This window comes from Haemaphysalis longicornis, unplaced genomic scaffold (assembly GCF_048455015.1).
Source record: "Haemaphysalis longicornis isolate Haplotype H1 unplaced genomic scaffold, Haemaphysalis longicornis Haplotype H1 scaffold_1, whole genome shotgun sequence".
In the NCBI taxonomy this organism is placed as follows: Eukaryota; Metazoa; Arthropoda; class Arachnida; order Ixodida; family Ixodidae; genus Haemaphysalis; species Haemaphysalis longicornis.
In genome coordinates, this window is record NW_027526203.1 from 342,242,139 (window position 1) to 342,259,467 (window position 17,329).

The 17,329-nt window shown below is 50.5% G+C and overlaps 1 protein-coding gene and 1 non-coding gene across 3 annotated transcripts in view; both read left to right on the forward strand.

Moving 5' to 3' along the window:
- LOC144153196 (carboxypeptidase B-like) overlaps nt 1–17,329 on the forward strand; it is a 57,469-nt gene that overhangs the window by 13,643 nt on the left and 26,497 nt on the right. For both annotated transcript variants that reach the window (XM_077684860.1, XM_077684854.1), the window contains exon 3: nt 11,679–11,815. In XM_077684860.1, the coding sequence (XP_077540986.1) occupies nt 11,679–11,815 (137 nt within the window). The remainder of the gene's footprint in view (nt 1–11,678; nt 11,816–17,329) is intronic.
- Nucleotides 5,605–5,677, forward strand: Trnas-gcu (transfer RNA serine (anticodon GCU)). The gene has a single exon. It is a non-coding gene; the product is annotated as a tRNA-Ser (tRNA).

The following is a 17,329-nucleotide window of genomic DNA, read 5'->3' on the forward strand; positions in this document are numbered from 1 at the left end:
TGATATTGGAACTTTCCCCGAATGAACTTGATCATGCATACGATTGGATCCATATTTTCGGTAGAGGAGAGTTTTTATGCGGGGTCTCTGGATTGGTGCCATGTCTATCATGGCATGCAGTAGTTTCTTTTCAAAGGGGTGCGCGGTGCCGGTCGGTCTGCTGTTCGATTGCCCCTCCCTATTTGGTTTTTCCATCCGCTTACTTGGTGCTAGTAGAGTGGTTTCTTCGCTTTCTTGAAATGCGTTAGGAAGACACAAGTTGAGGACATATTAATCGACATTATAACCAACATCCTACTTTGGACGACTGCAAGGGGAAGGACTTGACCTTCACCCGCTCTTGTCCTGCGCCTCCCGAGTCTATTATTTGCTCCGAATATTGTTATTTTATACCTGCATCAAGAGTATGACCTTCACCTTCTCCTAGACCCGTCTATGCGTGTCCATTCTGTTACCCTGGTGGTCCACCCTTTGTTAGCTCGTCTCACGGTCAAAATTGCGAGGTTGAGAACTGCGTTATATGTGGTCCTGATGATGGTGTTTCCTTCACTTCCTTTGGTGCGGGTAAATTTGTGGCACGGCAGGTGCTGCAATATTCGGGTCATGATCAGTGGTTGCATGAGCCTTCGTTTCCTCTTTTTCCTGCTCTGCTCTCGGTTGGGCGTTTTGTTCGTGTGCAATTGATTAAAGATTTTCAGTTTTTTGGTGATTGTGAGTATGGCACTACCGCTTGTTTCTAAAGCAACACCGAGCAATCTTACGCGACTGCCTCTGGGAGGATATCGGTACCTATTTTTAGGGTTATTTTTAGCTTGGCCGCATGGCACCACGTGTCGTTTGCCAAACCGAGCTTGCAGCGCAGACGGAACCGTGGAATTATAGAAAAGTATTTGGAAAACGTATGTGATTAGACGCTGTATAGTTGGTTTTATTTCAGTTATTTTCTGTTTATAATCTATGCCTTCCTTGATTTCTGGGGGACCGGTGTTAATCCTTTACCCCCTGCTTTAGTTAGGTCACGCAATCTTGGTGCCGACAAAACTCCCGTTAGAAAGCACACCGAGGTGGATCAGGGGCTAAGGCGTTGAGCTACTAATCACAAGGACGCAGGTTCAATTCCCAGCCGCAGCGGTCGTTTTCCTTATGGGAGCAGAAAAGAAAAACGCCAGTGTGTCGTGATTTTGGAGCACTTTAAAGATCCTGAAGTGGTCTTAATTCTTCCGGAGATATCCGCTACGGCGTGCCTCGTAGCCCACGTGTAGCTTGGGGGCATGAGTTACCGGAAGTTTATATTTTTTTATCTTCTGGTGAAAACCCGCTTTGGTGTCATGACGTAAGTTGCGGGCACGGCTGACGACGGTGTCTGCCGGGCATGCTACCACCGACTGGGCATAGAACGAACTTCACCGCGCAGGTGAGGCACCTGCTGAAAACGCTCGTCTTTTCTTTCGTATCGGACGTTGTATCATTGTATTCCTTTCCAAACTTCTGTTGCACCACATTACACATTCAGCGGAGCTGCTGCCTCAGTTGTAGCTTCCGGGTGGCAGCGGTGTCGTATTTCCGTGGACGCCTGATGAGCACGGCTGATAGCGGACGGTTAGGAGCCACGGGGGAATCGAAACATGAGCCTAATACCGCAATCGCGTTAAAAATGGCCGCGTATCCGCTCCTTTCGTTACAAATGTCGACGAAAGACGATAGTCGACTGGCGCCCCTGCCACAAATTTCTCTCTTCTCTTTACCGCTCACCTCACATGCTATTGCTCTCCCTTTTCCTTCCTCCTGAGATAACACGGTGGAGGTTTGCTCAAGTCAATTCAAATTTACCGCGTTCCACTGCTGCAAGTCGCGTGCCTCGATGCCAGCGCTACCGCACGGCGGGGACGCGCGTTAATCGAGGCACCCTACTCCAACGTTTATAGAACTACGTTTCCCTACTCCACGAGCGTTCCAAGCGGAACGTATAACCTGTCTAGTGGAACCTTTTGTTGCTGTAGCCGTACGATTTCTTAAATGCCGCCAGGAGCGCGGGCAACAGCAGGCGACGGTTTTCTGCAGTTGTAGTATTTCATTTGCTATCGCAAAAACCAAGCATCCATGAATTTTTCATTAAGGAATACTGCAAATGTGCAAATATCATTTATACATTGATTTTCTGCCTTATGTTTGCATAATGTCTTGTCCAACAATGTTGAGAAATATGAACATTGACACCGGACTTAGACGTTTAGATTTCTCTGTGGGTATATAAGACTATTGCGCAGCTTCTGTTTCACTTTGGCCGGGTGGCTGAATCGAGTCACAGACAGACCAAAATTTCAGTGTTTAAGTAGCCCAAGGAAAATTATCGTCTTCAAAATACCTGCTCTTGCTTTTATATCCAACAGCGGAAAGTTCTCTGATTGAGTCAGTGGGCTTGCCGGAAAAATAAAATATTTTAGCGATAATTTTAGAAATATGCATTTTTATGTCAGCATATACAAGTCACCATGTGGATTTGCAACGGGAAGATGGTGTAATTTTTTAATCGTAATTAGAAGTTGGAAAAGTGTTGTAGTTATTATGCTCAATAATTCATAGAATTTTGTTACTATCAATGAATGTTAGTATCAAACAAGCAGCGGTTACTAAGTGCACGGTCTAGACTAGTAGATATAGTGTTCAGGTTCCATACTAAGTCGCAGGACCTGCGTACCGTTCTGGAGGTAGTAAAGTTCGTAAGAAGTTAGTAAATACAACCCGTAACTATCTTTTTACTAGCATTTTTGTTAAGAGTGCTAAATTGGTATGCATTCTCTGTGGCCAAATGGTCCGTGCTGGCACTCTGTACTAGTTTCCGTTCTCGATCGCTGGCGCGACGAGCCTCAACGCGAGCGGCCTTCTCATCGGGCGTGCGCACGACCCGGTACAGACCCATCCTTGCGACTGAGCCGGCGCACTTCTAAGACGGACTATTATACTACCACCTCCTAGCGCATGCGCATGACGAGCGCACAGACCTATATCGTTGGTGGAGCCATAACTATAGGGATGTGGGCAGTGTGATTGCGGTAGAGAGAGTGTTGCCATGACTGTGGCGAACGCTCGAATTCTTTTTTGCTTTACAGAACCCCCAAGGGTTCTGTAGCGACCGTTGGTGTCAACAGAAACCTCCCGTGAACAAATAAAAGAAGTTACTGGCACGGCAAGGAATCGAACCTGGAACGAATAGAGAAACGGTGCGAGAGCCGTTCGTCTTACCGATTGAGTTAGGAGCCCACGCGGAGACGGGAGATAAATACGTAACACTCACCGAGCACATCTGCGGGTTTACTCCCTACGTCTTCGCTTAATGCCACGTGATAGCGTCACGCGACCTCTCGCAGCACTGTGCGCTCCGTCCACGGCACGTGTACACGCCATGTGCGCACCTTACGCACGGGCTAGGAGTTATAAAATGAAAGGAAGCTCACACCAACGCATGGCATCTCACTTCTCCGTCTCTGACGCCGATCTCGTCGCCTCCGTAGTCGGCGGCAGAAACAGAGAGGTGAGATCGTCTAACACCGGGTTTGAGCTTCGTTTAATTTTATAAAAAAAGCGTTTCCACTCGTGCTTCACCAATACCACTCAACCAACCACCGTTCATGAATCATGCACTGATTTAACTTATATCTCTTTCAAGTAATAAAGGGTGTGGTTAAGTGCATTTCACTTGACTCTGGTTTCACTCTTTGTAGAGCCACGTGTGTGAATTCAAGTGTCGTCGCATGGGTAATCGTTGTAGGTGTCGTTTAAGTTCGCTTTCTAACCACCTTCACAGGGTGGATTGGCGCGCATTTTTTTGCCAATCTTGGCCGATCTCTCTAAAGGTAGTTTGAAAATTCTTCTAAGACCGAATATACTGTGGTTTTGTAGCTCATCGCTACGTCCTCGGCCGACACATATTGCTTTTACGGTCTATTGGCGGAGGAAGGCGGGGGGAGGGGGAAATTAGGGGGAAAGGGTGGACCCAGCTAGCACTCGATAAACGTAGCAGGATATCTTGAAGGAGCCATGAAGACAAATTACAAGTTGGTTCTATTCGAAAGATTTCGTGTTTTATAGTGTCCCCAGTGCTTGTCAGGGTGCAAACGATGTTTTATCCACCTAGAAATTAATCAATTTATGTTAAAATTTTGATTTTCCCTCTAAATCGTGTGTTTTCGTACTCTCCAATGACATCACCGGAACCGAACGCTCTGCAGCCGATTGGAAAGCCTTGTTTACCGTTAGTGAACCTAGATGGCGCCACCATACCGTGGCAAGCCGGTTTCTGCCTCTGGTTTGTTTTTGACCGTATTTGAACCTGGCTTGTTTTTGTTCAGGGAGAAAATAATCGTTTCGTGAAAGAGAGTGCTCGTTCGAAAATGATGGTCACGTAAGACAGCGTTGCTTACGTCAATCGGCCAGTGTCGTCTAAAACTACCCTAAAACCCCGCGGTCCTGTGTAGCTAAACCAAACATAGTTCACGCAGTACCAACAGCAGTACTCATCGGTACTTCTATGTTTATGTGTGCTTTCGTAACTTCCACTGTCGGTCCCACCATTCCTACTGCTTTTAAAAGAATTTGACCTAAATTTAAAGCAAGCTTATAAGCTGTGCCTAATTTGCGTTTGCTTTTGCCAGCTCCCGCCAATCGCAGAGCTGGCTGGTATAACGTCATAGATTCAGCTGCGGGAAATGAGCGAGTGGGTCGCATGGCCTTTCCTTTTTTTCCTAATTATGTAGCTTATTTGAGCGAAGTTTACGTTAAAAGTGGTGTCAATATGATTCTAACGAGGCAATCTTTTGAATGAACCAAACTTCTGTTTTTTACGTCTTCATGGCTCCATTAAGGAGAGAGAGAGAGAGAGAGAGATGAAACTTTATTCTGCAGCTCAAGTCTGAGCCGCGGAACTAAAAAGAGGCTTTCGTCCTGCAGCGGGCCCAACCAGGATGATAATAATGATGATGACGATGATGATGAGTGGGTTTTATTTTCGTTCGTTTCTGCTCATAATCAATTCCTTCGTTGATTTCTGAGAGACTGGCGTTAATCTTTTGTGCCTTGTTTTAGTTAGGTGACCCCATGTTGGTGCCGGCATCAGTTCAGGTGAAAAACATGCCACGGTGGCTCAGTGGGTAAGGCGTGGCGCTGCTCAGCGCAAGGATGCGGGTTCGGTTCTTCCCCGGAACAAGAAATGCTTTTCCCCGCTCCAGCGGCCGGTGTGGTCGCCTACACAGGACACCCAGACCCCATCACGCCGACCGCGAGCAAAGATGCGACAAGCGCCGTTTTAGATATCGTGCAAGCGCGACTGCTCGGCTATGCGTCGCTCAAGCGGGAGCCTTCATCTCACCTCGTCTGGCGATCACGTCCATCTCATATTCTCTTCTGTCACGCGACGCGCCAACCTGGCGTGAAATACATGCTCGCTTCCCTCACATGTCTCGAGTAGTCCTCGTGGGTGAGGCTCGGATCCGGCGTACAGCTACGCGTGCACGATTTACGGGTTATTTATCAACAGCGGCCCGTAGCGAACGGAGATTCACAAGATAGGATCGTTCGGATAACCCCTGCAGTAAGTACCTTAGACCCGCCGCGGTGGCTCAGTGGCTATGGCGTTGTACTGCTGAGCCCAAGGACGCGGGTTCAATTCCCGCCCGCGGCAGCCGCTTTTCTGATTCAACATGGGTACGAGCTAGTTGACCCTCCATTATAACTCCAAGCACAGCAAAGAAAACACAGGGTGCGGGAGACGAGGACCAGCGCTACTTACGACTGAATTTTAATGACAACAACGGGACATATAAATAGAAAAGAAGAACACGGTCAAATGACTAAGAAATTTATCTTGTCACTGCGCAGCCCCGATGGAGGCGAAAAGCAAAAATACCCGTGTGTTCAAGATTTCTTAAAGATCCCCAGGTGGTAAAAATTTATCTGGAGACCTCCAATGCGGCACGTCTCATCGTCTGTGTAGCGCCGGCGCGTTAAACCCTACAATCAATCAACTCCAAAATGAATCAATAAAATCAGTAAGTACCCTAACCTTTCACGGGCGATAAGGTTCGAACCGGGCGCGGGCATGCTTTATACCACCCGACAGCAATCCGCGCGCGGAGAACGGATTATAACCGATTAGAACGGATTAGGTGCAGTGCATCTTGTTCATTTTGCCGCTTCCTGCCGGGAATATTGCCTGCAAAAACTCGGGAGTTCACCGTGGTAGGTTATTGACTTTGCTAATCGCGCACCAATGCTTTTCCAAAACGAAACTGAAAGCATGATGGCCGACTCTGAAGCGTGAGGAAAGCAGCCTTTCTCGCAATGTATACCTAGCTTGCATGTGACGTCCCCACAGCCCTTTCTGGAGTACTGCTCTCCGCTTTCCCAGTGGTACTCGAGATCGGAGGGGGAGATAAGTTCACGGCCTTCCACCGTGCAAGCGGTGCTCCAAGATGGCCGCTACAGTGACGTCAGTGCAAGCTATGTATTGGAGCTGTCGTCTGTGTTTGTAAATAAGATCAGCTCAGGGGAAGTTTTCATTTACATTTATTTCACGTGCTCAACCACCGAAGGGCTGTTTATGTCAGGAAAACATTTATAGATGCTTCTCCAATGACCTCTCGCCCTTGGAAACGTTTGTGACGTCACAAACCGTAGTACCCAAAAGCGTACGAGGCGTCGTCGCCTGTTTTCACGTTTCTGGCGTTTTCTGCCTCGTTAAAAACTGCTGGTCGCTAGAATGGTGTATTTAGATTCTCGGCCCCGTAATCTACCGATACAGGCCAACTTATTTCCACTATTTAGAGTCCCTTTAAACCTCATAATAAATCAATGTTTCGTTTCCGCCGTAGTATCATTGTCCTCCTTTCCGCACTTCAGTTGCCACTGTGCCATATTCCAAATTCAGGTGTGCCCTCTAATCTCGCTGCCTCAGTCGTAGGTTACAGAATGCTGACGATGACGTATTTCCGCAGACGCGTGATGAGCCCGGCTGATAACGGACGGCTAGCAGCCACGGGGGAAATCGAAAAAATTCACCCGCATTTCCCCGAGGGGGAGCATGGGGAAGTGCGAATGCACGGTTGATGCTATGAGGGGGGCTATGTTGAACTGTGTTGGCATTCGCCTCTTACCCCCGTATTCTGAATCCCTCCTTCACTCAAAGTGCTTCCTCCACTCCGTTGAGTGGAGGATAGGGCAACACCTCCACTCAAGGTCTCCAGGCATTTCATAAACGTGGTGACGCCGACCCTCCGAGGAAATCCTTCGTTTGGAGGGACCCTCGAGATCGCAGTTTCGGAGGAGCAGCGAAAGGCATCTGGGGGCGAGGTTATGGCAATTTTTTTATTCAAGGCATGAAAGTACGCCTAAGAAATATAACTTTTAATGTTTTTATTTTTTGTTAAGTAATTATACAGCTATTTTAAGAAACATTAGTTCGTATGGTTGACAGGAGCACGAAAATAACATGAACCAGGTGGACACAACTAGAAATAACTGTTTTCTGGTCTGGCCACACTGCACACACACTTCGGTAGCAGACGATAAATCTGTTTTGTTTTTGTGCACGCTGCTCCATGTCTCCACGTATCCCGTTGTGTCTCCTGTTCTTTCTGATCCTATCGATTACTATATAAGTTTCAGGGCCCCCCCTCCGGATGAGAGCCAAGATAACGATATGTCAGCGGAAGGGCTGGAGGTATAGGGCGGTTTGCTTCCATGCGTGACGAGCGCATATCATAGACCGGAATTGCCGACACAGTGAGCGCCTAATTATTTGTTATTTTCGGTTCACGACACTATCGGCAGCTCAAAGCCGATATAATGTTCAAATTACAAAGTAGTGCGTGTGTAATTTTACAGGCACCACGGTGAACCCGGTAGAAATGTACCCCTTCGACAGCACGCAAGCGCGAGGTAGCAGGCCAGCACAAAGCGACGGGCACTTGGAGAGGGGCGGAGCCTCGCAGCGCAGGCGGCTCGAAGAAAAAATAAAAAAAGAAAACTGGGCTTTGGAGCAGACGACACGCTCGCTCGCTTCCATACGGCGATCGTCTGCTTCATACGCACTGTAAGCAGCTTACGGTAGCCGTGTCATAGGTTAGTGTGACACCTTCATTACAGAGCGATGACTTTCGGTACATGACAGCGACAACCTTGTCATTGCGAGGATAAAGACAAGTCCGCGCAGATATCTCGGAGCTCGCCCGCCGTCGCAGAAAACATCACGACGCTTCGAATTACGAGTTCCAACCAACGCCTGACGACGCGGATTGTCGGCGGCGAAACGTTGACGACGGCACCCATCACAACTTGAAATGTCCCGGCGCCATAACATCGCAACGTAACCAGCAGCCGGAACGCAGGGAGTAGTGGGTGGCCGCGGTTGCTGGCGTTTGGCTCGGCAGCTCGGCGCGACACGAATTCGCCCTTGCTGAAGTGCTCAAGCGTATTCAGCCAGTACCTTATGCGCTGACATGGCAAATTCACGGTGCGGAAATCCCTTGAACCTTCATTATATGCCTCGTCAATGCAGGATACATGCTCCGGAAAAGAGGCGAGCGAGCACAGCCGGCTCGAACCGAGAGGAGAGTAGGCGGCCATCTTGAAAATAGTACTGGAGGGCTGCTTCAAGGTAGCACAGACGACACCTTGGAGTTGCTCCTCCAAATCGTGAGCGGCTCCTCCAAATCGCCGAGCTGCTCCTCCGTTGGAGGAGACACTCGAGTGGAGGTTAGTTTATGAAACCGAAACTCGCTTTCAAGGGTCCTCTCGAGCGGAGGCTCGAGTGGAGGAGGGACTCAGAATACGGGAGTTAGTTACATTATCACCCCCTTGTGATCAACTCTGGCATTCACAAAAATCCATCTAGACTGGGGAACCGGCGACCGACCTCGACGGAGGCGCCCGCTAGACTGAACTGCGCCGCACCTCGCGCGGTGAAATGCGAGAGCGCGCGACATCAGGCGAGCGCACTACGTCATCGCGCCGTTGCTACACACGCTCTCCCTCCGCTCCGCGCCGTTGCTAGGGGCGAGGAGGACGCGATAACACCTGTTGCTGAGCTGCGGTGGACGGACGGTGGACGAGTGATTCAGGGTCGCTTAAGAAGTGCATTTGCACTTAAAAAAAAAATTCCCGCGCCTTCCCGCGAGGGGAACTCGAGTAAATGCAGAGCATTGGGGGTCGTTTAACGCCGCGTAAAGTCGCGTTAGGGTGGGTAGTTGGGTCGTAGTGTCGTTGGTGTTGGTTTGGGGTAGAGAGAGGAGAGTAAAGTCGCGTTAGGGTGGAGCGAGCGTTAACCAAGGAAGGAAGGAGCAACGCAGTGACTGAAGCACGAGTGACCGCTAGCCGCTTTAAATTTGCAGCGCGCGCAGTAGAGGGAGAGCAGTACGGGGGGGAGAGCGCGCATGCGCAAGCAGCGCGCGCCCTTCCACGCCCCACCGCGCTGCTATCACGCACCTGTTACGCCGAGACCGTGACGGAGCGAACGGGCTGACTACGACGCATGCGCGCGCCAGCTGCTGTTGAGAGAGAGGAGGGAAGGAAGAGAGGCGCACCTGCTGCGGACGCGGAGCTGTGGACGCCGTCCGACGCAGGAAGAGGCGAGGCTAAGAAATGCTCTGCATTTAAAATGCAAGGAAGCTCACACTAACGCGAAAGACTTGAAGGTAGCGAAGCTGTGCGCAACCTTCACAACCATCATGACGGTTAAGTCCCCGATTGCAGCCGATTCGCTTCTTCTTCGCTGCCGCAACGACCTTTACTCCATCATTGTTGCTACAAGTGTGAGCTCCCTTCATTTTTTTGGAAGGGATAATCATTGGGCATCACCTCGGAGGGGCATACGCTATGACGTGTCTTCCTCGTTCCGAGCAAGTGTTGCCACGACTGCGGGGGACACTGGCGTTCTTTTTATTTTTTGGCCAATCTCCTTAAGTGATTGTGCTTGGCTTGACAAACGTGCGCCGGAGATGCTGGGCAGCCGCCGTGAGGCGCGTACACGCGGTTGCTCGGCATTTTATTGGTTTTTTAACGGCCGGGTAGTCGGGGCGAGGCACGTGCTCACGGGGGCACGCTCAGCATTTTCATGGTATTTTTAACCGCGTACAGGAAAAATTATGACTTGCTAAACAGCTTAGCTGTTAAAATCAGCCTCATAACGCTATCGCGTTAAAAACTCCGAGGAAGATCATGCGGCGTAACTGGACGGCCTGGCGTCAGCTGTTCTCTTTTGAAAACGACCTGAAGATACAGCGTCGTCGAGTGATTTGGCAATGTTTTGATTAAAGTGCGTCTAAATGATTTCTTGTTATTATTTGGAACGGCCGTATTCAGAGCACATCGACTAACATGCTTCCATGACTTGAAGGGGGAAGCTATCGGCGAAACAACAGTTACGGGTTAATATGGGAATACCCTCGCTACTGCCCATCTGAGTCAGTGAGGGCGCCTGCCCGGAAAAAAAGGGCAACTTTGCGATTGACCGCTGTGCTCCTACGCGTGACTGGAGTAGACCCAGGCAAGAGACCAGCCTGCGCTGCGGCCATCCAAGCGCTGCTGAATTTCGCGGCATAAACAATACATCCTATGCCGAGTACTGGGTTAACAACTACCGCTTAAAATCCTTGGGCATGGCTGAAGATTCGCTTCAGGCTAGGTCGCTTCCCCCCGTGATGACAGCTTAAATGTGAATCCGACCCTTCGTCTGCCTATTAGACTTTCTTTGCTTTGAATCTTCAGTCAACAGAAAATAATTCGTTAAAAAGAAAACCAACCATACAGTCTGTGGGAGGACTCGAGTCACCGTTTCATGCGACACAATCGGCTACGGGATACTAACGAGGTCACACATGCAGTTGCCTTCAAGCAACTGGAGCAAGGAGGGATAGTTGAATCCGAAAATCGAACCACCAGAACCCCCCCTCCCCCAACCCGCCCTCCACAATCGTTTTCGGAAGCGTGTAGGAGATTGCTAGTGTTCCTTTTGACCAACTTCAACCTCTTCGTAACCCATACCCCCCCCCCCCCTCCGACTCCCCCCGAAAAGAAATTCTGGCTATACGCCCCTGATTCGATGCCTTTCACCTACAATGCGTGGAACGGTTCGGATCAGGGCCTTGCTTTTTCATTTTTTTTGCTTTTTTGCCGCTTACATGCATTTTGATTTCACAGGAGTGCGTTCGAAAGGGCTGTTTCCCTCCACCATCCACGCCGTCGATTTGGTCAAGTCGGCCATGACGACGCACTGGCAAGGAAGCAGGGCAAAGGTTACCGTGTGGCTGGCATGTTTCACCTTTAAAACCTGTGCGCGAGTAGACCAAAGGTCCACATTAGCCATTAAATGGACAATTAGCATTCTCAGTGCTTAGGTAGCATAAAAATATACTGCAATTCAGTGCGACATCATCATGGTATATCGTTGGCGTGGCGGCCGCCAGTGATGTATGAATGTTCTTGTGCCCATTGCAGTTGAACTAAACCATGCAGCAACAAATAAGGTTCAGACGAATACACTTCAGAGTCCCATGAATCTTTGTTGCAAGTTAAGAATACGCAGTGCACTAAGACCACCCTCACATACGCGGCACATGTCTGCACATAAGTGGAACACGCCCATGAAGGGGTCCATGCGTATTCAGTAACGTGATGGGACGTCGCAGTTGGACTTCTGGCTGGAGCCGTCCCGTGTGCACCGTTTCGTGGACGTCAGCGTGTCGCCAGACAGGCAGCGCCACTTCCTGGACCAGCTGCACCGAAGAGACATCCCCAGTGAGGTGCTCATCCACGACCTCGAACAGTGAGTACTGGCGTCCGGGCCTGCATGGCAGAGGGCTTCTTCCCACAGTCGTTGCAAAATGGCCCGATACCAGGGGGAAGGATGTGTAGGATGCAGGGAAATGATATATAGGCTTTTGAGATGCAGTATAAACAACATATCGCACGTCTGCATAATAACTTGGGCATGTTCTTGGTGAGCGTCTGGAGCACCGTTCGACGTTCGGAGATTGTCTGGGCGATCAGAAATTGTCAACAAGCCGATTTCTCTGCCATGTCTGAGAAACAAACAAACAAACAAACAAACAAACAAACAAACAAACAAACAAACAAACAAACAAACAAACAAACAAACAAACAAACAAACAAACAAACAAACAAACAAACAAACAAACAAACAAGCAAGTAAGCAAACAAACAAACAAACAAAAACAAACAAGCTAACAAGCAAACAAAGAACCAAAAAATAAACAAACAAAAAAAGCACGAAAGATTTTTCGTACCGGGCCGCTCAAGGAGTCACTTACCACCAGAGGCGCAGTAAAAGGCGTCGCCTTCAGTGGCGAACCCAACGAAATTGGTGAGGGGCGCGCGAACTTCGTAACCAAGGCGTTGGACTGGGCTAGTTGGTACATGTTTGAATGTAATAAAAAACAGCGGTAAACACCGGACACACAAGAAAAGGACGGGGACAAGCTGTTGTCCCGTCGTTTTCTTCTGTGTCCTGCGTTTACCGCTGGTTTCTACTACATTCAAACTTCGTTACGCTCGCCTGTCTCCATGAGCGGTTCTTTTCAACCTGAACACGAAAAGGCGAAAATTTCGCCGTCAATATTTCCATTAAAATAAGCGGTTAAAATGCAGAGGCAAAGCGGAGGGCAGAGAGGGGTGAGAAGTCAGACATGAAAACTTAATAAGCAGCAACATGAAGTCGGTGCGACCAACAAAACAGCTGGGGAATCATCATCGCCGGGTGGGCACGTGCCATTGCATAGAACAGACGTGTCTCGCATGAGCTCAGTATCAGTCTCAGTTTTCAGCAGTGCAGACAAGAACGTTTTCGCGAAGCTACCAGGATCACGCGGAACCAACTCTCAAGCTCATGAGTTCATTTTTTGCAACGATTTGACAATTCGAAGAGGACGCCACCGCGCTAAATCTAACCCCGGTGCTCGGCGCCTGCCACGGGAATGGAGCGCGTTGCGGGCACGAACGCGGCAGCCGAAGCTGTGTGCGCTGTCCCCGGCGAGCACGGGGCACGAGATGACGAGATGGAGACGCAAGATTGCTGCAACGAAGGAGAAAATTCTAATGTCGACGACAAGTGGGACAAGTGGATAGAAGTAATGAGCAAGTCGGCGAAACGGAGAAACAAGGCCAACGCTGCAACTACTAAGCAACAACAGGACTCTACTTCAACGAAGCCAGCCTTAAATCCACGGCGGGAAGCGTCTAGGCCGAAACCGCTGTCGTGATGCGCCCAAAGAACGGGCTCGGCCTCGGCTTAGTCAGCCCGGCACTTATGGCAGAGCATTCTCAACGCATCCCACCTGTCATGGAGGGAAGCTGAAATCCGGGTCCACATCGACGAGAAGCAGAACATTCTAATTATCAGCACGCCACACCAACAAGCAGCAAAAGCCCAAAGCCAGATTACTCAGCTCACCGTCCAAGGAAGGGTCCACCCGGTGAATCTCTATGGTCTCTCACCTTACGATTCATGCAAAGGTGTCATTCGCGGCATACCAACACAGTACACAATGAAGCAAGTCTTGGAAAACATTTCGTGTCCAGGATATGAATCCCTGAGTTGCTTCCGCCTGGGAAAGTCGGGCTCTGTTGTCATTGCTGTACAAGGGCGTAAGTTCCCCTTCTACATTTATTAGAAGGGCGTCGAGATGAAACGCTTCATCGAAAGAAGACCATTGCATATTGCCCCTACTGCCCCTGCACAGGACATAGAGCAGAGGTATGCGTTAACGTCGGAATCCGCACCTGTAAGAGGTGCGGCGTGCAAGACTCAGCGCTGAACCACCGAGGCAACCCGAAATGCGACCTCTGCAATGGCGACCACATCACAGGGTGTAGAGAATGCCCCAAACGTCTTCGCGAATCATACATCCTCCGGCGCAAGGCTTGGGAGAAGAGTATGGAGCACTCAAGTGGCAGAAGAGGAGCATCGAAGGGCAGATCTGAACACTTCGTCTCGTTCGACGACTGGTCAAGACTGAGATCATCATCTCGCTCTAGCCCTCGCAGACCATGACCGTAGCTGGAAAGGTGCACGACGGCAGCTGAGAGGCGATCAAGGTCCCGCGCCAAACACAGAACTGAAGGCTCCAGGCACGAGACCCGGGACCGTTCCAGATCCCACTCCAGATCCAGGTCCCGACCAGCCGCGGATGCTGAGAGCGACAGAGTACATTTGAGGGCCCAAGCTTCCGGAACTTCACAGGTGAGCGGGTCTCACGTTGTCCTTCGCACAGCTCCACCCCCTAAACCCCAATGTGAAGAATGCAATAAGCTGCAGTCGCAAATAGAAGCCCTTAAAAAATAAATTACAATTCTTAGAGCTACAATCGCTCAGGTTGCCTCACAGGCTAAACCAACCTCCCCGGAAACGAGTGGAGGAGCGGAGAAGCGGCGCAAGATAGACAATAATAACAAGCAGAATGACACGCCAAGACACAGTGAGACGCCAGAGATGCAGACAACAGGGGGAAAGGAGAAGCTGACCGGCAAGCTAAATGAAGTGGCGCAAACCATGACGGATGGCATGGCTAAACTCCAACAGTCCATCGGCCTTATGTTAAGCAGATTAGACGCACTGGAAAGACAAAGCGCATCAGCGGCGCGAACTTCACGTAGGGAGGAGCCATATCTTCGTCCGTCCTCGCAAGATACTCATGACCACGCAGACCTCACTCGACCTATTCATGGATAGCCGCAAGGGGTGGCAAGAGCAAAAACTTATAGTGTGGCAATGGAACGAAAGAAGCATCAAAGAAAAACTTGGGACACTCTCACAGTACATTGAGTCGTACATAGACAAACCGGATGTGATCGCAATGCAAGAAGTCAACTGGTATGCCAGACCCCCTGGCTGCGTCACACACGGTGACCCGGAACGGGGTGACACTAACACGCTTGTCAGCAAGAGAGTAACGGCAGTGCAACGCACGCTACGGCCATCCGGAAGGGAGGGAACTCTAACAGAGCTGATACCTCGTAAACCCGGGAAAGGAAATAGCATTTTTAAATGCATAGCATTTTAGTAACTCACAATGTCACGCGGCGTTGGCGTGCCTTGTCTTAGTCCGCATGCGCGCCTTGTCGTAGTCCGCAGCCAGGAAGAAATAAAATAACAGTTTCCGGCGCCCGGTTTCGAACCCATGACGCCGCGGGCGGAACGCAAGGTGCCCGGCGCCCTACCGACCGAGCCACGAAACCGACACACATTTCGACGCACCGAACGCGCCTTATATCCTTCACTCATTTCTCGTTTGTTTCGAAAGCGCCACAAGTTGTCCCGCGCCTCCAAAAGATGGCGACACGGGTCCCGCAATCAAGAGATACGACTTGCCGGCGCACCCCCTCGGAAATGCTGTGCATTTGATCGTGCCCCTCGCGAGGGGGATGTCTTTTTGATAACTGCTGCTACCACTAGTAGGCGCTCGTGGCGCATCCGCCCCACTTTCGTTAATGCGTGAAACGTTTCGATGCAAATGCTTAAACGCGCAGCAATATTTTTACTTTTTATTCTTAACCTATACTGCAGGCCAAAGAGGAAGCTGTCAGAGCTCCGCAGAATGATACAGCAAGCAGTAGAGATGGCTGACGCATGCCCCTTGCTAGTTTTAGGCGACTTCAACGCAGCCCACCCGGTATGAGGATACCACTACTCAAATAGGCGAGGAAACGAACTCATGGCTTCCATTGAAGAGCAAGAGCTCACGCTCCTTACCAAATGGACTGCACCTATCAGACTGGGCAATAGTGTTCCCAGAGACACGTGCTCGGATCTCACGTTTGGGCGAAACCTCTCTCAAGCCACGTGGGAAAACACCGGGGAGTACCTTGGTAGTTACCACGCAGTTATAGTTACCGCTGTCGAAGGGGAGGAGTACCGAGTACAAACTGGTGTAGCCTGAATCGTAGACTGGACGAAGTTCCGGGAGCATCAGGCGATCTAATCTACCTCAGAAATAGAGAACATTAATGATTGGGTTTCATCAATTCGAATAGATATTAAATCCGTAACGTTGACCCCAAGTGTTGACCCCAAGTTGTTACACATGTGGGAGGCCCGCCGCCGCCTCATCGGGAGGTGGAAGCGGCAGCGCCACAACAAGAAACTTAAAAAGAGAGTAGCCGCACTCTCTGAGTAAGCCTCAAAATAAGCAGCGAAGCTCTGCAATAAAAACTAGCTTCAGCTCTGCGATGGGCTACGGGGGACCCTCAGCGCATCCAAAACCTGGAAACTGCTGAGGTACCTCCTTGATCCTGCAAAAGGCGAAAGCGTGACTTCCGAGATAATTCAGACCATTGTACACAAGTTCAAGGGATCGGAAGAGGATCTGCTCGGCAAACAGCAGCAGAAATACCTGCCCACGTACCCCCATTGTGCGGCCCCTGATTACACGGGATATCCAAACCCGCCAGTGGATGCTGTTGTGCCAGAGCGCCTGGCCCAAAGGCGTTGCACGAGGCGACGCGCCGACAGCGAGGCTGAGTCACGCCTCTCCCTTTGTCGCTGCGGCGCGGCCGACTCCTGCATCTCGAAACGCTGCGGCGCGGCCGACTCCTGCATCTCGAAACACTGCAGTGCGGCCGAATCCCTCAGCGGAGAACGTCCCAAACAAGGGCATGTCGCTACGCCCGGAGGCGAGGTCACGGAGACGGCGGCGGCATCGCTCTCCCTTTCCCCATTGGCGGCGCAGCTGACTCACCGCTTCGCTACCATTCGTCGGAATTCAAACTTCAGGCAGCGAGAGCCCTGATTGGAGCATTTCGAACTTCTTGGGGCCACAACGAACTTCCCGGGCTATAAAAGAAGCGCGGAGGCTCTCATCGTCGGCTTTCCTCGGCGGCTTCTCTCCGGCACCAGTCTCTTCGGAAGCACCGAGTGAAAGGGGTGCTGTCGCCTTTGTGCGAGTTATGTAACGTTTGCTTACCCTGTACATACTGTATATAAATGTTACTTCAAGTTTTCGTCGGCCCGAGAACTTCGCTCGGCTCTGCGCCGCGTCGATAGCGGACGGAGCAAGGCAACATCGCTACACCGGTGACTGCGCTCGGGTAGCCAGTCGCAACAGCGGAGACAGCGTCGGGATGGCTGATTCCCACCCTCGGTGACGAGCTGGATGCGAGTCACAACCTGGCAACCGCCTTGGGATAGTCATTCCCAACCTCGGAGGAAACAGTGGGATGCTCATTCCCAACAGTGGATGGCAGCTGCGGGATCGACCGGCAACGGCTACTACCTGGTGTGGTAAGCGCTCGACGTTTTCTCTCAGTTCACCAGACTTCTCTAGCA